General features: G+C 37.3%; 2 protein-coding genes and 1 pseudogene across 2 annotated transcripts; 1 reads left to right on the top strand and 2 right to left on the bottom strand.

Annotated features, from left to right (window-relative positions):
* Window positions 1-49: 49 nt before the first annotated feature.
* Window positions 50-3,002, bottom strand: LOC134665683 (carboxylesterase 4A-like; annotated as a pseudogene).
* A 4,421-nt stretch (window positions 3,003-7,423) lies between these two features.
* Window positions 7,424-9,648, top strand: LOC134665724 (uncharacterized). Its single transcript, XM_063522696.1, has 2 exons — window positions 7,424-8,329; window positions 9,018-9,648. Exons 1-2 carry the CDS (start codon window positions 7,490-7,492, stop codon window positions 9,039-9,041), a joined length of 864 nt encoding a protein of 287 aa, XP_063378766.1. The 5' UTR covers window positions 7,424-7,489; the 3' UTR covers window positions 9,042-9,648.
* Window positions 9,649-19,307: 9,659 nt separating this feature from the next.
* LOC134666149 (esterase FE4-like) lies at window positions 19,308-23,205 on the bottom strand. Its single transcript, XM_063523302.1, has 4 exons — window positions 23,124-23,205; window positions 22,164-22,295; window positions 20,496-21,796; window positions 19,308-19,485 (listed from the first exon to the last, which is right to left on the bottom strand). Exons 1-4 carry the CDS (start codon window positions 23,196-23,198, stop codon window positions 19,308-19,310), a joined length of 1,686 nt encoding a protein of 561 aa, XP_063379372.1. The 5' UTR covers window positions 23,199-23,205.
* Between the last annotated feature and the right edge of the window lie 562 nt (window positions 23,206-23,767).

A 23,767-nucleotide genomic window follows, 5' to 3' on the forward strand; every position in this document is an offset into this window, starting at 1 on the left:
TTATGGACCCAATAATGGACATTGGCCTCTGCCATTACACATTGCCACGGAAAAAATTGTTGGCAACACCATAGAACAACGACATATTTTAATATTAAGTAGGTACTTAGTTATTTTTTATGCAAGGCAAGCCAGTCTCGCAGTATAGTGTGTCCCAGAACTCCACGCGCTGCTTCTCAGCGAAGCTTCCCGCCGTCGGCTGTACGTTGATGTCCAGGTATTCCTGGTTCTGAGCCGTGTATAGCGGCCATCTTGTTCCTTTCCAGTTGTCTGGAGTTGGGTTGCTGAAAAAAATAATAGAGTGGATGGATAAATACAATTAGTAGGTACACGGTCCTACTTACATATTAATTACAAAAAGAAATATACTTGGTCAAGCAGATCTTGTCAGTAGAAAAAGGCGGCAAATTTGAAAAATGTAGGTGCGAAGAGATAGCGCCTCATAGAAAATTTGAATTTCGCGCCTTTTTCTACTGACAAGATTTGCTTGACCATCTATACCTACAAATTAGGGTATATGCGTGGTTAAAAGAATCTTCATACTGTTTCTTTTACCCCATCACCTTAATAAAAGTACTTAATTCTAGTTTGTAACGAATTCTTGAGAATTTTTTTACAAATTTTCTTTTGAAAATGGCAAATTAAAACCTATATCTCATCTCAGTTTTACCCAAATAGGTTTAGTATTGATAATTCCAATGGCAATACATAATTAAAGCCTGGCCAGGAATATATGTTCAACTTGAAGCCACTTTTGACCTCAACGAAACTCAAAATATATTAATCATAAACACAAGAAATTTAGTTTATTTTGGTTTTGGTTTATTTTATTTTAATTTGGTTTTGGTTTTGGTTTTGGTACTCTTATGGCTAACTAGAAACCCCCAAATTTCATGAATATAGATCAATCGGTTATACAAACACCTAAAAATCTGGATTTTTCTCACTGATGACCGCCTACTGACTTAAAATCGAAAACCTAACCCACTTCCAAATGACCGAGTTGAAATTTGTCATCCAGTTGAGCAATTGCGTGGTTACGAACATAAGAAAAGAAACAGTGATTTTTTTACGATTTCTAATATTTTCCAAAAAACAGTTTTTATTTACTTACCTACACTACACACTAAGCGCCTATCGAATTTATAATAGCAAAAATAAATTTTAGTTTCAAAATAAACTATGATGAGTAACTATATAATCAACGGTGGGGCATTTTTTGGTAAAAGAAGTAGTTTTATAATTTATAATCTTAGATGAGAGAACACTAACCTGGTTTTAGCAAAATTCGTCCATAATGTAGTCACATTCGATACGTAATCCTTCAATGTTTCTTGCGATTCGTAAGCATCTTTGGTATAATTACTAGAAAACATATAAAATACGTCGTCTCCATGGCAGGCTCCTTTCAAATCCAAATCCGAATTACTAAGTAATAATTTCTTTGCAAAATTAAGGTCAGTGTCGAAACTGAACCTGTACATATAAATGGGACTGTTCTGTTTAGAATACAAGTAGGTAAATCTGTGCGTGTTATACAGTAAATACAAGTCAGATAACATCGTGACAATCACCTCATAATCATCTTGTGTGTACTCTCTGTCACCAATATAGAATGTTCTAATCCTTATACTCATATCATTCATTTTCTCTTGGGTTAGTTTCTCAGCGATTTCACTAGGCACGTCGTAGGAGATCCCTCGTAGGAGATGTTATTGTAAATGTCTAACTTTGCTAATCTATCTTGAATCACCAAAATGGCTTCAGCGGAGTTATATCCTAATACTTATCAAGGGAACTTTACGAATTGTTTCCGACTGTAGTGTATCCAACGGATATTCGCTTAGAAACGCTTCGACATTATCAAATTTCTTTTCGACAACTGGCACAAATCGCGAAGGGAGTCCTCTATACAACTCATCGTCCGTACTCGTAGCAATTGTCAAGTTAGTTAGGTTCGCTGCTGGTAGAGATCTTAAAAACTCAAGCAGCTCAGTGGTATTATTCGTGTCTCTTCCTAAATATTTTCCAACTCTGAATGCCCTGCTCTTGCTGCCTTCGCCTATCGCTCCATCTTGGACACTAGTACCACTTTGCGCGATAACTTTATGAAATAGTCCTATAGTCATCGGCGACAAAATATGATGAGATACAGAGCAAGCCCCGGCACTCTCCCCAAAAATTGTAATATTATCGGGATCTCCTCCAAACTTTGCAATATTCTCCTTTATCCACTTCAACGCAGCGACTTGGTCCTTCATACCCGCATTGCCAGGAACCTCAGGAGTTTCCACACTTAAGAATCCAAGCACTTCAAGTCTGTAGTTCAAAGTGACCAGGACAACATCCTGTTGAACGAGAAACTTTGGTCCGTACAGGACATCGTTTCCAGATCCAGTTATGTAGGATCCTCCGTGGATGTAGACCATGACAGGTGTGCTACCGTTGAGAGATTTAGTGAAGACGTTGAGGAACAAGCAGTCTTCGCTGCCTTGGAAGATGGTGTCTGTTTGGGCGCAGATGGAACCATATTCGGTCGCTTGGCGTATGCCTTCCCAGGATTGAGGCGGCAGGGGAGCCTGGGGAAATAACGAAACTAAATACAGTTCAGTTCTACAGCAACTCAATAATGTTAGGTCGACATAAATCATGTCGTGTGTCCCTACGATTTATTTAAGGTCTAGGATGTTACGTCAGGGGCAGGAAAGGGGACGCTAATGCGTGTAAACCATACCCAAAGATATCGTACTAGGTACTTTAGTTTCAAACCGGAATTAAATAGGTATGTAAGACAAAGGTCTTTCCCATACATTAGAACATAACTTGACCCGAATCACACCCATATAGTATAGACACTACGTTGTATAAAGAATGCATACCCTGAACCTCAGCTGCCCCACTGGTGGCTGGGCATACGGGATGCCCCTGAAACTGTAGTATGTCGATCCATCATACAGAGTGTCTGTAGCCCCCTGTAGCTGCCCTTGCTTCACTGCCACTATCAGCTCATTCTGTAAATTAATACCTATGATTAGGATTACATTTTTTTGTGCCCTTCGTCCCTTCGTTAACAATCTATACTATTTAATTTACCACTTAGGTGTAAGTATATAAGTAGGACCTATAAAGGCCGAAACACATTATTCAAACGTAACGCGACGTGTGTTGACCTGTTGAGTCGAATCAAATTGTATTACAGTATACTTATTTTGTATGACCAGAATCACACTATGAATTATGTTGGAATAAAGAAACTGAATATACATACAAACATGAACGCTGAAAACTATACACTCTTTTTTTGGGCAGCCCGACGCGACGTCACGTGGAGTATTCATAGTGTGACTCTTGTACGGTTACCATCAGTTTGTCACTGACATAAACGCCGTCGAGAACGTAATTTACTTTCTATACATCCCGTTTGCACTAATATGCGAGTGCGAGCGAGATGTATAGAAAGTAAATTACGTTCTCGACGGCGTTTATGTCAGTGACAAACTGATGGTAACCGTATTGGTCATTATAAAATTTGACGCAACGTAACACAAGCGTCGCGTCGGATTGCGTGGCGTCAAGTGAAATACCGTGTTTCGCGCGGCCTCCAGGCACGGCATAGTCGCCAGCCTAAGCTGCCGGTTGCCTTCTCTGCGGCCCCGAAACCTGGCCCCGCTCAAGCGGTATCACCAGGCTAGGCGTCGCGGGGTTGGATAACGGCCGGTAGTGATAAAGCTGGCCGAAACCAGACACTCAGCCGTCCCCAACAAGACGCGCGAACGACCGCCCCACGAGGTGGGGCGCGACCCGACACTTAAAAACTAAAATTAAAAACTAAATTTAAAAACTGAGTGTGTTGTTTATTTTATTTTAGGAAACTAAATTTGTTTTAGTGTCGAAACACGTGCGAGACATGCGATTTACACGTAATCAAATAAGAACCTAACCGCTCTGTAAACCAGCGTTCAGCTGTGTAAACTGCCGGGCTATAGAAAAGGATTTTGGCAAGCGTTGGAATACCGAGCACTTAATTACTTTAGTTAACACTGGGTAAAAGATGAAAAAATATTTCCAGATATGACCACAAAAAGATTTGAAATGATTAATAGAGTTAGACCAAGAAAAGTCTGAGAGAGACTGCACTGGCCACTGCCAGGCCTACAGATTTATCAATCCTACTACCTTTACTAATACCTTTAAACGAGTAATTCCTGTTTATTTTTATATATATTTCGGGGATCTCGGAAACGGCTCTAACGATTTCAATGAAATTTTGCTATATGGGGGTTCTCCGGGGGCGATAAATCGATCTAGCTAGGTCCTGCCTCTGGGAAAACGCGCATTTTTGAGTTTTTATGTTTTCCGAGCAAAGCTCGGTGTCCCAGAATACAAGAATTGGTCGTTTAAAGGTATAAGATAATTTAAAGACTGTAACTATTTATACGTAAGAAATGGGTTAAAAGTTAGTATTTATAGGTATTAAGTATGTCAACTGGAGATTCAGTGAAATACTTAAGAATTAAATAAAAATATTTGAAGATTTTTATCGATGCAAAAAATAGGGAAAAATTTAGGGGAATTGAAAGTTTATCTACAGGGTGTCCGGTAATTAATGGACAACCTTCTATCCACCGAGAAACCTTCTAACCTTATTAGGCTGCTCCAGAAAATTGACTTAAGTAATGTAGGTTTAGTAAAAGTTTTGTGGTTTTCGAGATAATTGAACTTTTCTTTCTTTTTCTTTTTTTTCTTTATTTGTAAAGATTTAAACAGCATGTGTCAGAATCTATATTATTATGTAGAGTCTGCGCGGAAAGAGAAGAGTCGTAGAATATATTGGATCCCACACATTTCACGACTCTTCCATTTCCGCACAGACTCTAGAAACAAATTTTTAGAAAATTTGTCACACTGGCCCCCGTAATTATTTTTTCACCACAAGCGATAAAAGAAAAGTGAATTTTTCTTGGTTTCACTTCAATGATCAACTAAATGCAACAAATTAAATCACCCGGTAGATCCGGAGTATGAAAATCGATTTTACAAAGGAATGCTTATTAATTGTAAACACTTACACTGACAAATAAATTAAGTCATAAAAATATAAATTTAAGTAAACCTGACCACTTTACCTCAGTTGTTCTCAGCCAGAGAAAAAATGTGGTAAATTAACAATTGGCGGAAACAGATGGGGATACCCGTGAATAGAGATGCACCGGATATTCGTTTACTATCCGGTATCCGGCCTATCTGGCCAATATTTTAATATCCGGCCGGATACCGGATAGTAACATTTCTTGATTTAGGAGTAAACAAATTGGATTTAAGAAACATTCACGGTCATAAACGTACTTGTTTATTATTTTAAAACAATTTAAACATGCCACTGACTTGCACGCACTCGTCGTTTCGAACCTAGAAATGTGTCCGCGCGAACGTACATTCAAACTTCAACAACAACACAACCTTGCACAATGCGCATCTGTAAAACCGAAAGGTAGGTATAGTTCCGCCGGCCGAATATTCGGCGGCCGGATACCGGATATCCGGCCGATGGTCATGCAGAATATCCGGTATCCGGTATCCGGCCAAACAACTATCCGTTGCATCTCTACCCGTGAATACTATTGTTATGAGTCTAAACCTACAAATAAATTGAAACATGTTCATCTTATAATTATTTGCAATAAAGTAATTTAAGAAAACCTATAACTTACCTCTGCACAAACTGTGCATCTTAAATAAATAAAGTGTACACAGAAGAAAACTAACAAATTATAATAAGTATACATGCTTACAGGGCGAGAGTTCAACTAATAATGAGTTTGAAACACGTACATCAGACCTTTAAATACAGAAATTTTGGCGTAACGTTATAAAATAACGTTATTTTACCGGTATTATTTAAAGGGTTAATTAACGAAAAAATTATGTTATACAGTGTGTGTCTTTCATAACGACACTAATTTTAAGGGCTGAAAGTATAAGTCCTAATGAACTGAAATTAGCATATTTAGTTAAAAAACAAAAAATAAAAATATTCATACAAATTAATTGGGCACGCAATGTATCAGTAATAAATTAAACTTAACAATTGACATGTGATTTCATTGAAATTTCGCTCTTAGTGACATCCTGACACCTATTACAATTACCTACATCGTACATGTCGGTGACACGTTTGATTGACAAGACCGTCAAAAATCATGACAAGTGACCTTGATCGTAAGAAAAGGACTTATCCGCCCTGCTATCGCGAAACACTTTGCGAAGTTTCTCCTCTCTTTCTCACTCACAAAAGTTGCTTGAGAAGAAACTTCGCAAGTGTTTCTTGGTCAAAGTTTGATTAAAAATAAAAAAAAGATTGAAAAGTTTTTTTTATTAAAAAAATAAAATCAATCTCAGCGATTTCACTCCTCGAAGATAACGATGTTCGATGTGACGTCCTTGCATTTCGATGCAAGTGTTGCATCGGCGTATGAGAGACTGATGTACGCTTTCAAAATTAGTGTTCTGCTGAAGTTTTTGAAACGCATCAGTTATTCTGTTCCGAAGATCTTCAACAGATATTTGTGGTTTCAAATATCATCTAATCTAACATCGTGAGGTCCGGTGAACGGGCCGGCCAACATCGAGGCCCAAATCTACCGAGCCAGTGGTTTCCAAACATTAAGTTCAAATGATTACGCACGCGAACTGACGAATGTGCCGTCCTCCGAGCTCCGGAGCTCCGTCCATTTGCAATTATAATTTTATTTTATTTATTCCAGTATAATTTATTGACGAACATGAAGACAGGGTCCATTTGCCAACGGTTGGATTCTCCCAGTAATGGGCATGACTTCCCGGACACGCTGCAATGCACCGACTATGACTCTGGGGTTTTGCGGAATTCGACGATTTGGAAATCGCTCCCGATACAATGTTAACGCTAGTCTAGCATCTTGCATAGCTTCGCCATACATTAGAATCATATCCGCTAATTCTTGCGAGGTATAAGGCGATGGTCGTGGCATTTTGGCAAGAAAATTATGACATGACAATTTCATGAAAAAAGTCACCTAAATAATATTTTACGTCAACCTACCTGCATCCTGTCATACCAGCCAGTGCAGTCAAAAGATTGATGTAAGTAGTTAACTCCGTGTTAACTAAGAAGGCGGAATCAGATAATCGTTTCGTTTAAGTACCGATTGACAACTTCACATTGATTGGATTGAAGTGTCAAGATAACATCGAGTTTGTGTGACATATGTCTCATAAGGATGATTATCTGTGGCAAGAGACCACTCGCGAACATGGCGTCTTGGAATACAATTATTGATTTTCTTAAATAATCTTTTATTTAATATAAAGTCCTGAATCCTTGTTCAATGCATATATAATGCATACAAAACATGGTGTCAGGTGAAAACTGAGTATAACAAGAAGAAAAAACCTAAGTGGTAAATAGAATTCTTTGTTAAGAAAATAAAACCTTTGTGGATCAGACAAAATGGAGGAAACGCCCGTAATGACCCTGGGGTTGCAGCCTCCTAAAGGATACAAAATTGAAGATGCGGAGGCTTGGAAAAAATACAAGCAGATGTTCAATTTATATATACAGGCCACGGATTTGGAACAGGGGACTGATGAAAAAAAGGTAGCCATTTTCTTAACCTGCGCGGGAGAAGATATTTTAGAGATTTACAATGGTATGAGTGACACTGCTACGTTAAAATGGGTTGAGTTGCTTAAAAAGTTTGATGACCATTTTAAAAACAAAACTAACACCGTCGTGAACAGCTACAGATTTTATAATTTACGACAAGAGCCAGATGAACCGGTTGAACGATTTGTTTTAAGATTGAAGAATGCAGCCAAGACATGTAACTTTAAAGAAGAAGATAGAATGGTAAGAGATATGTTAGTGATAGGTGTGAGTGAGACGGGCATTAAGGAGAGATTGTTACGAGAGAAGGAACTGAGTTTGGATACGGCACTAGAATTATGCAAGGCTGCTGAATACAGCAAGAAAAATGTAAAAGAGCTGGAAGAAAAAGTACAGTCAGTAAATATGGTAAGAGAAAGTTCTCGTTATAACAAAGATGTAAAGAAACCGATTCATTACAATTGCAGTTATTGTGGTAAGAAACATGAGCCAAGAAAATGTCCTGCGTATGGGAGAAGATGTACTGTGTGCAACATTTATAACCACTACGCAGAAATGTGTAGATTTAAGAAGAAAGAAGAGAAACCGCAGCAAAAACAAAGATCCACAAAAAACAAAGTTGATGGCATCAGGGAATCTACAAATGACAGCGACTGCAGTTCGGAAGACTTTGTAGTAGACTCTGTAAGTAGCTCAGATAGGTTACAATGGTATGAAGTAATAAATGTTGAAGGAGTAGATATAAAATTTAAACTGGATTCTGGTGCTGACTGTAGTACTTTATCACTGGAACTGTTTGAAAGCTTAAAATTAGACAAATGTAAACTCGGGGAACCCACAGTGTTAGTTGTTTATAACGAAGAAAAAATGAAAACTGTGGGATGTGTTAATTTAACCTGTACTGTTAGGGGAAAAAAGGGCAATGTAAGATTTACTGTTGTGGATATGCCCGTTAAACCAATCTTAGGCTTGCCTGATTGTGTCCAATTCAATTTAATAAAAAGAGTAGATGCTGTAGTCTCAGAAGAAAAGAATAAATTTGTAAAATTAAATGATGATGTGTTTAATGGGTTAGGCAATATAGGTACATATTCAATAAAGCTGAAAGAGAATTCAGAGCCAGTAGTTAAGCCTATTAGAAGAGTTCCACAGACTATAAAGGAAAGACTTAAAGAGACTTTAAATAATTATGAAAGTAGAGGAATAATTGAAAAAGTAGAAGGACCTACCGCATGGTGCAATAATCTTGTCATTGTAGAAAAACCAGATAAGTCACTTAGGTTATGCTTAGACCCCAAAGAGTTGAATAAAGCCATTCTTCGAGAAAATTATCAAATTCCTTCACCTGAAGAAATATATAATTCACTTGCAGGTAAAAGTGTCTTCACAGTACTAGACATGAAGGATGGGTTTTTTCAAGTGAGTTTGGAAGATGAACAAAAACTCTGCACCTTCGGTACTCCCTTCGGAAGGTATTTTTTCAAGAGAATGCCATTTGGCATTTCTTCGGCTCCAGAGGTAATGCAAAGAATAAATACAGCCATATTTAGTGATATACAGGGGGTAAATGTGTATTATGATGACATAATTGTCGCGGGGGACAGTTTAGCAGACCATGATAAAATTCTCAGTGAAGTAATAGATAGGGCAAGGAAGTTCAATGTAAAATTTAATCCAAACAAAGTTCAGTATAGAAGTGATTTTGTTAAATATGTAGGGTTGTTAGTCTCAAAATCAGGAATTAAACCTGATCCTGAACATGTAAAAGCTATTGTGGACTTGAATGAACCAAAAAATGTTAAAGAACTACAAAAGTTTTTAGGTATGTGTAATTATTTAAGTAAGTTTATACCACAATACTCCAAAACAACTGAAAAACTTAGGGATCTATTAAAAAAAGATGTTTTGTGGGATTGGGGTACAGCACAAAGTCAAGCTTTTGAAGAAATAAAAATGAAAATTAGTAAAGCCCCAACCTTAGATATTTTAAAGAGAGACGGTTTGGTGACTCTACAAACTGACAGTTCAAAAAGTGGCATGGGAGCTTGTCTTCTTCAAAATGGTAAACCAATATCTTTTTATTCCAGATGTTATACAGAATGTCAACAAAGATGGGCTCCCATCGAAAAAGAACTCTTTGCAGTTTGTCTTGCAATAGAAAAATATCACCAATTTGTCTACGGACGCAAAATAGTTGTTGAAACAGACCATAAGCCTTTAGTGGCGATAATGAATAAAGACATTAATAAAATTTCAGCCAGACTGCAAAGAATGGTTCTTAAACTTTTAAAATATGAATTTGACATAAAGTACATACCTGGTTCTCAAATGTATGTTGCTGACTATTTGTCTAGGCATTATAATTCAACAAATGGGCAAGTAGAGCCAACACTTAAAGAGTTAGTGCATAGTGTAGAAACAGAAAAAGTGTATGGACTAGACAGAGACTTACAAATATCAGATAGTAAATTAAAAGAATTGCAAAATGAAACAAATAAAGATGGTAACTTGCAACAAATAAAGATGTGGTATAGTTCAGAATGGCCAAAAAATGATAGAAATATTTATGGTGTGGAATTAAAAAAGTTGTACAAATTAAGACATGAGTTGATAGTTACAGATAATATTGTATACTTTGGAAATATGGTCCTTGTTCCTAAAGCATTAAGGAAGGAAATGTTAGATATAATACACTCAGGGCATGCAGGTGTAGTAAAGTGTAAAAAGAGAGCTAGGAAAGTACTGTACTGGCCAGGAATGTCAAGAGATATAGAGGATTATGTGTTAGCATGTAGAGTATGTGAAAAGTACAGGATGTCAAACTGCAAACAGCCAATTATATCACATGAGATTCCTGATCTTCCTTTTAGTAAAGTAGGTATGGACATTGGATACTATGCGGGTAAAGACTTTTTAGTGGTTGTAGATTACTTTTCAAAATGGATTGAGGTTGCAAAATTGAAAAACAAATCGACCACTACTATTATAGATGAGTTAATTAAGATATTTAGTACTCTAGGAATCCCTAGGCAAATAGTCAGTGACAATATGCCATTTGGTAGTTTTGAATTCATACAATTTGCAAAGAAGCATGGTATAGAATTAGTCAAGTCCAGTCCACATTATGCGCAATCAAATGGGCTAGCAGAGAAAGCTGTGGGGATTGTTAAAAATCTGATGAAAAAGTGTAATGAAAGTGGTTCTAATTTTGATTTAGCGCTGTTACATTATAGAACCACTCCAGTAGCAAATTTGGATTACAGCCCATCAGAGTTGTTAATGAGCAGATTATTAAGAACAAATTTGCCCTGTTCCAAAGAAGTGTTAAAACCTAAATTATGTGTAAATGTCAAAGATCACATGTTAATTAATAATGAAAAATCTAGGGACAATTATAATAAAACTTCAAAAGTTAAAAAACCATTTCAAAGAGGGGAAGATGTAATTGTTCAAGATGTAAATAGAAGTAAGTGTTGGTATTCTGGTAAAATAGTGGATAAAGCCAGTGGACCTAGATCATTCATTGTTAAAAATGATAGGGGTAATTTAGTTAGGCGCAATGAAAAACATATTCGACATAGTAGAAATAAGTTTACTGTTACAAATCAGTATATGCTGGACTCATCAGATGTGAGCCAGGCAGTGCATGAGAGGGGTAGTCAGGGAAGACAAGATGCAACGGTGCCACCTACACTGGAGCCTCATGCACATGTTCCTCTTCCACCGGTGCCAAATGTACCTGCACCTAACCCAGAGCCATTAGATTTGCCAGTAGTTACAAGGACGGGAAGGTTGGTGAGGAAACCTGCCTACTTGGGCGAATTTGATTTAAGTTAAAATAACTTGTAGTGGCTCGAGAGCTTTTGTAATTAGCAGTATGTATGTATAAGCAGTCAATAAAATTAGCATAAGGGGGGGATGTGACATATGTGTCATAAGGATGATTATCTGTGGCAAGAGACCACTCGCGAACATGGCGTCTTGGAATACAATTATTGATTTTCTTAAATAATCTTTTATTTAATATAAAGTCCTGAATCCTTGTTCAGTGCATATATAATGCATACAAAACAGTTTGTTGATCAACACAGACATTCCTAATAAAAATAAGCATGTTTGAACTAGGTAATGTAATTTCTAAAAAGTGATAATAAATGTATGTGCAGTGATTTTTGATATCAGTCTAGTTCAGTGAATAATGCGATTCATAAATGTGGTGGCTAAGACACAGAAAGATTTGTTGATGTAAATTTGTTGTGCTAGTGTGGTCAAAATCGCGTATGTTTTAAATTGCAGTGTTTTCTAGTGGATAATTCAGTAAATAAGTTAACGTCGGCAACAGTTCCGAGTTACTTTAATGTTTTGATCGAATTTAAATGGAAACGAAACTAGCTCTTCCTCTCTGAAACGTCAAATAAATGTTTGCATTACATTGCTGGTCGAGATTTTTTTTTTAATTAATTACTCTTAATAATAAAAGGTAATCGTTATATTATTTTGATAAAACTGTTAACAGCACTTTAAACTATCGTTACTTAAAACCAATGTCGTTATGAAAGACACACACTGTATAACTTAGCAGTATTTCGTCACACGATATCTTATACCTTTGAACGAGCAATTCTTGTGTATAGGGGAGATGTGTGTAAAATGATCCCCTTATGAGACAAAGTTTACTGTGTTCAAAGTTAACGAGAAAAATACAAGATTTATATATTTATGAATACTTGAATGGTCCTACCCCACCGGGAAATAGGCGTGATTATATGTATGTATGTATGTATGTATGAATGGTCCATTTACTTATCTAAGCAACTGCATACTCATTTTTGATATTTTGCATGGTAGTTGATTAGTTAATATGTTATGTTTTCTTAAAGTTTAATGAAGGATCATTTTATACCTATACGATCGCTAGGGTAGGGTTAAAATGATCACAGATGATTCCTTTGTAATATCACTGATATCAGGATTACTTCGTATAAATAATTTAAGCCAGTCGATTCCAGTGTTACTTTAATTTCAGATGTGTGCTGTTTTTTAGGGTTCCGTAGCTCAAAAGGAAAAAACGGAACCCTGAGGCTTATAGAGGATAACTCGTTTTATCCAAAAGTACTGAACCAATTAAGTTGATATTTGGGACACATATGTAAATTCGTGACCCAAAGACGGACATCTAACGTAAACAAATAAATTTTAATGGAATTACTTTGGGGGCGTAAATGAGAAAATTAAAAAATGTTTTTTAAACTACTTTACTTCTATATCGTGTTACATATCAAATAAAAAGAGCTAATTTTGAGAATCTCAAATATATTTTTTGTAATTTTAAATTAAATATGTAGTTTAGAAGATATTTAAGAAAATAGCCATAAAATTACCATTCCCCCCTCCCCCTTTATCTCCGAAACTACTAGGTCTAAAATTTAGAAAAAAATATGCAAAATAGTTCATTACCAATAGATGACAGGAAAACCTATTAAAAATATGCAGTCAAGCGTAAGTCGGACTAATTACTTAGTTTTTGATCTGACCCTACGGGTTTTTAAACGGTTTTATTTAGCTTGTATAAATCTACAAGTATGTACCTTGTACAAATCGATTGCAAGATTTAAAGCACATACATATCGTCAGGGGACAAGCAAAAATCACTAATTAGTAAAAAAATGTAAACTTAAATCGACCTTCTTTTAGTACTAATATGGTTCACTATGGCTATGAACTTGTGGTGGTACTTAGTGATTTTTGCTTGTCACCTGACGATATATATTATTATATAAAGGTCATTGGGCATTTTGTTCGGACATATGACCCACAGCGTACACAAACGAAATAGGGCTAGGTATGTAGGTAAATGTATCTGCTACACAGTGGTATGAGTCGCATTCTTGCAAGCCATGGGAGAATTGAGAAAAAAATAAAAATCATTTCTTATCATTAATAGCATTTTTGCAATGAATTAAGTCAGAACTATTGGAATTATTTCAAAAATACTTTGAATAGCTGCTGTTATATTGCGTTGGTGTTGTTATATTGTTTAATATCAAGAGGAACAAAAATAAAATCCGGTTCTAAAAAAAAACAATATTTTTATTCTGCTTGATCAAAATCAATTGTTAATTCGTCTAAAAAGGCAGCAGGCGCGAAACAAAGGGGGAATCACCTTTCACCACACGGCTGGGGGCTGGGATACTCTTCGAGCCCAGCTCCGAGGCGGAGTACCGCAGGGGTCTCCCCTCCTTCACTCCGATTGAAGATATCAAGAAACCCCTGGAGAAGCTGGGCCACCCCAAACACGCCAAACGGAGAGACGCAAGAGGGGGCCGCCCGGGCTGCACATGGGCATCTACGGGATGCCGGAGCTTCTCCACATGAGGAGTGTCAAGGTGGAGGCATGGCGCGGAAAGAAGGGGCCCGCTCAATGTCACCGCTGCTAGGGTTTCCGGCACTCATCACATGGATGTCATAGATAGCTCGCCTGCGATCTCTGCGCCGAACCACACTGGGCCAGCCAATGCACGCGACCTCTAAACCAGAAGGCCACCTGCAAAAACTGCAGAGGAGACCACCCCGGCAACAGCCGCAATTGACAACATTTCATTTGCCATTGTGCTATAAAACGTTTATCATGCTGCATGAACCACACTTTGCAGAATGCTGAAAGTAAAAACATTAATAACACTATCTCGTACTGTTGAATAACTTTTTTCTGCCGGGTGATACATAAAAAAAAATTACATATTTAGAAAAGTGAGATTAAATTCTCTATTTTAAAACTAGTTTGGCCTCTGTACGCGAAAATTCATAAAGCGGGTCAAAAACGCCCAATGACCTTTGTGTGCTTCAAATCTTCTTTCGACCACTAAACCGAACTTCTACTGAACCGATTTCGATGAAATTTGGCATCTATATCAAGTCCCCGTGACGTGATGATGCAAGGTAACCGCCTACCATAATTGACCGGTTGGTGATTGTGTATATTTTTTTTTTTTTTTTTATTATGCATGGGTATTTTAAAGTAGTGTTGGTAGGTAAGGTAGTAAGTAGCATTTACTTTTCATAATGACCTTCTACTCATCAGTTCTGATGCTGCAGGGTTACTGACTACCTTAACCGCCAAGATTGATAAAGTTCTGATTTCAAAGTAGGATTTGACGAAGTATTGGGCAGGGGCATGGGGCATTTGCATTTAAAAATGACCTCCAACTTAGACACTTCCTTGACTTCCTTCCTTAGGCCTTCGCATAGCTACGCAGTCGAATGTTGATAGTGATCCTGCGGCGCTCCTCTACAAGGCGGAGTTGGCATTCGTTGGTGGTTTTAGACGGTAGTCCTATTAGTCCGTCATCGCTCCTGGTTCCCCCGGGCCAGGTGGCATGCGTAAACGCATTTCCCCAACGTTAAAAAAAAAAGGCCTTCGCATAGCGTGGTAGGCCTGAGAAGCGTTGGCTGGACGTCGTGACAGCGGACATGCAAGAGAACAATCTTCGTAGTCCTATTACTGGTTAGTCCGTCATCGCTCCTGGTTCCCCCGGGCCAGGTGGCATGCGTAGCCGTAAACGCATTTCCCCAACGTTAAAAAAAAAGGCCTTCGCATAGCGTGGTAGGCCTAAGAAACGTTGGCTGGACGTCGTGACAGCGGACATGCAAGAGAACAATCTCACCGGAGAACAAGCGCCGAAGAACGGGCAAAGTGGAGAAGACTGAGCAGGAAAGCGGACCCTGGCGCTAGGCCGGGAAAACGCTAGGTTGAAGAAGAAGAAGATTTTTTTGTGCGTTCATCCCTTCGTTATTAACAATCTACTATTTAATTTACTACTTAGGTATAAACTGGTATAAGTATAAAGGCCGAAGCACATTATTAAAACGTGACAAATTATATTACTTATTTTGTATGACCAGAATCACACTATGAATAATTGAATACCCGACGCGACGTCACGTGGAGTACCTTTAGTGATCCAAAAGACTCAAGCCCTATTAGCTCTTTTTTTAGGGCTCGCCTCATTCTATTTAATTAGTAAAATAGGCTTTTAGCCTTTTAGGCGTCAAGAGATGAGGCGAGTCCTAAAAAAAGAGCTAACAGGGCTCGAGTCTTTTGGATCACTAGTATATACCTATTCATAGTGTGAAAATAATAAAATTTGATACAACTCAATACACGGGTCGCGTCGGGTTGCGTGGTGTCAAGTTTTAATAACGTGTTTCGGCCTCCAGTCACAAATATCCAACTTCGTGTCGAAAAATGTGCAAGACATGCGATTTACATATCTAATCAAATAAGGATCCAACCGCTTTGTAAACCAGGGTCCAGCTGTGTAAACTGCCGGGCTATAGAGGCGGATTGGCAAGCGTTTGGCTAGGTGATTGTGGTTCAGGTGGATTGGCAAGGTCAAGCACAAAAGCTCAACTAATTTAAATTCATCACCCTCATCTGTGGTTACATTATTAAAAGATAACGCGCCAGAGTGTTGTGGAGACCTTCATTTTGAACATGTTTGTACCTCAGATTTAATAAAGGCGTCTAAATCAATTAATGTCAAAAAAACTAAGTACCTCTTAGGAGTCTGTCCATGCTGTCGAATCCTTAGTAAAAATTGTAGCGCCTGACTTGGTAATTATATTTAACAACAGTGTTGATTGCGGCGAGTTTCCGGATCTAATGAAACATAGTAAAATAACTCCTTTATTTAAATCGGGTAGCAGCTCTGACCCCACTAACAAGATATCTGTAAGGGAATGCAAATCGGTTATAACCGTAACCGAAATTTCATAAATTTCATAACCGAATATTGGAAACTCGAATAACCGGTTACGGTTATTTATTTGTGACCTAAATTGTATGTTTTTATCATCTAATGAGTAATGACTACAAAATCCTGACTTTTTTGGCTGTGACCTCTGTGACTATAATTTTTGTCATTCGTGGACTTTAGTAAGAAACATATACCAAATTTACTTCCCTTATTTATGAAATATTTTTATCGAATATTGTATCACGTCCAAGCTTATATTTTGCTATAACTGTATTTGGTGTGTTTTATTAAAAAACGAAGACTTTTACTCACATTCCCTAAAATCACTAATACTGTAGGTACTGAAATAAAGATTTTTGTAGTTTTTTAATTACTTCATTGTATATTTATAATTTTTCGTCGAAAATAACCGTAACCGATTATAACCGATATTCGGTTATTTTTCGGGCATAACCGTAACCGAAACCGGTTATGAAGTTTGACCGGTTATTGCATTCCCTAGATATCTGTGCTACCAACATTCAGCAAGATTTTTGAAAAATATTAGTTTTTTCTCAATAAGTACGACATTTGAACGTCAATAATTTAATGCATAATAAGCAGTTTGGTTTTACACGGGGTCGATCGACAACCGATGCTGATGTTGAGCTAATTAAGCATATCTTCGATGCCTAGGAGGAGTCACAAGATGCTTTAGTCTGTGATTTGTCTAAGGCCTTCGACTGCGTTTGTCATATAACATTAATCAGGAAACTACACTATTATTAAGTATTATGGAGTTAGAGGAGACACTGAATTTACTTAAGTCCTACTTAAATAGTATATATTGTAGTACAAAGGGTCGATGTGGGTGTGGACAGCGATCACCGCGGGGGCAAAAGGTCTCTATGGGTGTACCACATGGGCCAATATTGGGCCTTTCCTGTTCCTTATCTACATAAATGACTTGCCATTCCTTGAAAAGACCCACCATGATATAGTATTGTTTGCAGACGACACTACACTTATTACCCGACTACGGCAACGCAAAAAAGGAGGGTTATGATTTTGACCGGTATGTATGTGGGTATGTATGTATGTATGTATGTTCATCTGTTCCCTCATAACTTCTAAAGTACTTATTATAATTTAACAAACGATGTGTCATTCGAATCGTTTTAATGCCGCTGGTTATAGGCTATATGGCGTCACAAAAAAATGAACACGGCGCCCTCTAGAGGTCATAAAGTCACGAACCAAAAAAATAAAAATAAGTAATGATGAATGTCATTTTGTCTCACTCAGTGAGCAAAATCGCATTTTGCTCACTGTTTTTACGAAGCAAAGTACCCTTGTTCGAGCTGCTGAGGTGAAAAATAACTTTTGCCGATTTTAGGCTGTATTTTTGGAACGTAGAACAGTTCCTTTGCGGACGGCTGGCGGTTTAAAACTATTAAAAGTAGTATAATAGGTACTTTATTTTTACAAGCTTTTATTAATTTATTATTTACTTTCACCTGTCCCGTTGTCTGTCTGTCAGTCTGTAATCAAATCTTGCAAGTTAAATTTGATCCACTTCCCGGTTTCCGACTGAGCTGAAATTTTGCGTGCATGTATAAATCGGATGGCAATGCAATATTATGGTACCATCGAGCTGATCTGATGATGGAGACAGGAGGTGGCCATAGGAACTCTGTGATGAAACAACGCAACTTGTGTTAGGTGTTTTTAGAATTGTCTCGATGAGTATTAGTTGTCTGTCGTAAGAAAAGTACAGTCAGCGATAAAAGCTTGTACTTACCAAAAAATATTTTTTTGCTAAAAACTAATTTAATTAAGAGATTTATTATTTTAGAGATTTTATATAATTATAAGCTCTATCATGTACAAACTTGTGTTATGAAACTTAAGATAAGTGTGATAGTATATCATAAATAATATAATTATTGTATCTAAGTCACAAATTATTAATTTTTTCCATGATTTTAAAGGTAACTAAATATTTAATAACCTGTATATAGAAAATAAATTATTTGCATTTTTAAATGGTGTTTTATTATCAATTACAAATGGAAGAATTTATTGTAGAAGCCTAAATATAGATAACAACTAAATATGTAAAAAATAACTACCTAAAAATTGTCATTCATTTATTATGTCGGATGTACACACGTCGTTGAGAGCCTCTCGGCGAGAGTTTCGGCACCGCTCCGATCCAATCGGAGAAGCGCGAGAGACGAGACGAGAAGGGGCAGCATGTACACACTCGTTATCGGCCTGTCTCGTCTCGGGGTCTCTCGACGAGTGTGTACAGCCCGCATTATATGAAAGGTGACGGCCAATGGCAAGACACCATGGACCCAATAATTGGAAATTGGACATTACACATTGCCACGAAAATTGTTGGCGACACCATGGAACACCGAAATATTTTAATATTAAGGGGCTACCCGAGGTTTTCATCGATTTTTGAGAAGTTTTGAATCGTATCTCTTTTTTTTGCACTGCAGATAGAATTATAAAACAAACGGTTATCGGTTCTTCAATCTTTTATCTCCGTTTTGGTCTACCGGATTTTAAATGAAATGAATATGTCTAAAAAAACACTTTTTCGTATCTAGCTAGTTTGCTGTGAAGGATCTTATATGTACGAAATCTACATATTTGGGTTCGTCTTTGACGTCTCGATAAACGTGTCTAGTGTTTTAATTTTAAACTAATTAACACAAAAGTTATGGTCTGAAAACCAGATTTTTAGCCTAAAATTTACAACTTTGATCTCTCCAATCTCGAAGACAATGAACTTTGAAGTAGGTAAATATGGGATTGCTTAAAGCCGTTGCTGTTAATATGATAAGCTATAAAAAACATTAGAAAACTAAGGGATTCAGTTCGAAGGTCTTTGGCATGGGGGAGCCCTTAAGTACTTAGTTATTTTTTATGCAAGGCAAGCCAGTCTCGCAGTACAGTGTGTCCCAGAACTCCACGCGCTGCTTCTCAGCGAAGCTTCCCGCCGTCGACTGTACGTTGATGTCTAGGTATCCCTTGTTCTGAGCCGTGTATACCGGCCATCTAGGTCCCAAGCAGTTGTCTGGAGTTGGGTTGCTGGAAAATAAAAACACAGAGTGGTTGGACAAATACACATACAAATACTAAAATAGGTACATACCTACTGTTATTTTGCCCGAGCAAAATAAACTAAGTACCTTATCTTAACTATGTTTCTTTTACCCCATCGCCTGATCTTAATAAAAGTAATTCTAGTTTTTAACGTATTTTTGAGCATTTATTTTAACACATTTCTTTACCAAATAATATACATAAGTATATGTAATAACAACCCACCATTTATATAGGTACCTAAGTGCTTGTTGCTAGGCCTATATGGATAAAGTGTATATTTGAACATTTTCTTTTGAAAAAGAAAAATATATAGGTATCTCAGTTTTATACAAATAGATTTAGTAGATAGTTTCAATGCATTTAAGCGTATATAATCTTCTACTACCACAAACGTAAGCACAGATTAAAATCTAGACACGCGGCAGCGTGTCAAGTCAAGTGCAAAAGAAGAGAACTGGCGACGCAGCGGTCATTCGAGGTGTCAGTGTGTCCAACTTTTGACCTCTAACGTAACTAAAATCTATTAAACATATAGGCTACACATAAAATTTGATTCATCTATTAAGACCCTTAAAGCTAACTAGAACCCCAAATTTCATGAATATATTAGCTACATCGGTCATCTAAAAATCGGGATTTTTCTCTCTGATGACTGACTCGTGTCGTGACTCAGGTGTTATGTTAGGTGAACTTAACATCGAAAACCTAACCCACTTCCAGATGCCCTAGCAAGTTGAAATTTGGCATCCAGCTGGGCAATTGTGTGGTTACGAACCTAAGATAAAGACACAGTGATTTTGTTTTCGATTTCTAAAATGTTCTAAAGAAATGTTTTTTTTACCTACACACTAAGCGCCTATTGATTTTGTAATAGCAAAAATATATTTTAGTTTCAAAATAAACTTAGATGAATACTAATAATCAACGGTGGGACATATTTTGGTAATAGATGTAATTTTATAATTTATAATCTTACATGAGAGAACACTAACCTGGTTTTAGCAAAATTCGTCCATAATTTAGTCACCTTCGATACGTAATCCTTCAATTTTTCTTGCGATTCGTAAGCAATGTGAGCATCTTTAGTAAAATTACTAGTACTAGAAAACATATAAAATAATTCGTCTGCATGGGAGGCTCCTTTTAAATCCAAATCCAAATTAGCTAGTAATAATTTTTTTGCAAAATTAAGGTCAGTGTCGAAACTGAACCTGTACATATAGATGGGACTGTTGTATTTAGAATACAAGTAAGTAAATCTGTGCGTGTTATACACAAAATGCACATCAGATAACATAGTGACTATCTCCTTATAATCGTTCTTTGTGTACTCTCTGTCACCAATATAGAATTTTTTAATCCTTTTACCCATATCATTCATTTTCTCTTGCGTTAGATTCTCAGCGATTTCTCTAGGCACGTCGTAGGAGGGATTGTTATTGTAAATGTCTAAGTTTGCTAATCTACCTCGAATCGCCAAAATGGCTTCAGCGGAGTTATATCCTAATATCAATGGAACTTTACGAATTATTTTAGACTGAAGTGTATCCAACGGATATTCATTTAGAAACGCTTCGACATTATAAAATTTCTTTTCGACAACTGGCAAAAATCGCGCAGAGATTCCTCTATACATCTCATCGTCCGTACTCGTAGCAATTGTCAAGTTAGTTAGGTTCGCTGCTGGTAGAGATCTTAAAAACTCAAGCAGCTCAGTAGTATTATTCGTGTCTCTTCCTAAGTATTTTCCAACTCTGAATGCCCTGCTCTTGCTGCCTTCACCTATAGCCCAATCATGGACACTAGTACCACTTTGAGCGATAACTTTATGAAATAGTCCTTTAGTCATCGGCGACGAAATATGATGCGTCACTGAGCAAGCCCCGACACTCTCTCCAAAAATCGTAATATTATCAGGATCTCCTCCAAACTTTGCAATATTCTCCTTTATCCACTTCAATGCAGCGACTTGGTCCTTCATACCTGCATTGCCAGGAACCTCAGGGGTTTCCACACTTAAGAATCCAAGCACTTCAAGTCTGTAGTTCAAAGTGACCAGGACAACATCCTGTTTAACGAGAAACTTTGGTCCGAACTCGTTTCCAGATCCAGATATGTAGGCTCCTCCGTGGATGTAGACCATGACAGGAGTGCGTCCATGGAGGGATTTCGTGAAGACGTTGAGGAACAAGCAGTCTTCGCTGCCTTGGAAGACGGAGCCTGTTTGCATGCAGATGGTACCATATTCGGTCGCATGGCGTATACCTTTCCAGGATTGAGGCGGCAGGGGAGCCTGGAGAAATAACAAAACTAAATACAGTTCAGTTCTACAGCAACTCAATAACGTTATGTCGACATAAGTCATGTCGTGTCTCCCTACGATTTCTTTAACCTAGCTGTTTTGATTGGAATATAGGTATTAAGCATTATTTCTTACATTGACACTTTTGAATACTCAAAAAAACTTTCAACCGGGACATATTTCGTTAAGGCGGTTTACGTCACAGGCAGGGGAGGGAGCGTTAGTGTGCGTAAACACCATACCCAAAGGTATCATACTAGGTAGGTACCTACATAAGTTTCAAACTGGAATTAAATGCATAATTTGACCAAATCACATCCATATAGGGTAGACACTACGTTGTATAAAGAATGCATACCCTGAACCTCAGCTGCCCCACTGGTGGCTGGGCATACGGGATTCCTTTGAAACTGTAGTAAGTTGATCCATCATACAGCGTGTCTGTAGCACCCTGTAGCTTCCCTTGCTTCACTGTCACTATCAGCTCATTCTGTAAATAAATATAATTAGGATTAGACTAGACTAGATTAGATTTAGATTTGTTTTGTGCCCTTTAATTATTTAATTAACTACTAATAAAGGCCGAATCACATTATTAAAACTTGACGCGACGCAACCTAATGAATAGTTAATAGAATACACATAGACATATGCGATTTACACAAAATCAAATAAGGACCCGACCGCTCTGTATTCCAGCGTCAAGCTGTGTACATAAACGGCCGGCCGGGCTAATATAGAATCACCTAACTTTAGTTGACTCTGGTAAAATACGAGTATGAGAAAAATAATTCCACGTGACGAGAAAGGTATGAATGAATGTGGAGGGATGTACGAGGAAAGGAAAACCGAGGCTAAGGTGGATGGACTGTGTGAGCGAGAGGAACGATTGCAAGTGAATGATGATATTGATGACTGATGAGATAACGGGCGACAGAGATATATGGAGGAAAAGCTTCAGGACATGCTGCGCCGATCCCAAGTGAATGGGACAAGGGCAAGCGAATGATGAGTTAGGTACCACAAACATATTTGAAATGTTTAATAATAGGTAGCTTTAACTTTATAAATAACAATTTTAACCTCGTGCCGCCCACCATACAAAATTATAGGCAAGGAAGTTAGAATCTTATTGTATTTTCAATTAGGTTGAATTTCATTTGTTCAAAAAATTTACGAGACAAATGACTCCACTTATTGAATAGTATAATCATAAGTCTATTACCAAATTTATAAATAGATTGAAACGTTGTTCATCTTATAATGTCCGTATATAGATTTCCCAGTATTATTTGAAATAAAGAAATAATAATCTTACCTTTGTACAAACCGTGCATCTTAAATAAAGCAAGTGTACACAGATGAAAACTAACAAATTACAATACGTATACATCCTCACAGGGCGAGAGCTCAACTACTGAGTTTGAAACACGTACATCAGCCCTTTAAGTAAATATTTTCGCGTAACGTTAGGTACTAACATTATAAAATAACGTTTTTTATCCGGTATTAATTAACGAAAAAATAATGTTAGATATATGTAATACTTAGCGGAATTTCGTCAATCCGAGTCAAACGATGTAACGCTATATGAGGGTTAATATAGCAAATTTCATCGAAATCGTTACAGCCGTTTCCGAGATCCCCGAAATATAATATACTTAGGTATCTATAACTATAAATATGAATAGTATGTACCTACACTTATCCAATAATTGCTCGTTTAAAGGTACGAAAAGGGGACGAGAAATCGAGTTAGCTAAGTGTTTTCCATAGACAAACGGGTATTTTTGAGTTTTTAAATGTTTTTCGAGCAAAACTCGGTCTCCCAGGTAGGTATGTACTTATACTAACGTTATAAATGGTATGCCCCGATTTTGCCGAATGATATTCTCCGCTCATGTCTTTATCACTCGGAAGTGCTCGAAAATCTGTAGAAAACGTTGAAATGCTAGTTTTAAA

The sequence above is a fragment of the Cydia fagiglandana genome, chromosome 7 (genome assembly GCF_963556715.1).
Source record: "Cydia fagiglandana chromosome 7, ilCydFagi1.1, whole genome shotgun sequence".
Lineage (NCBI taxonomy): Eukaryota > Metazoa > Arthropoda > Insecta > Lepidoptera > Tortricidae > Cydia > Cydia fagiglandana.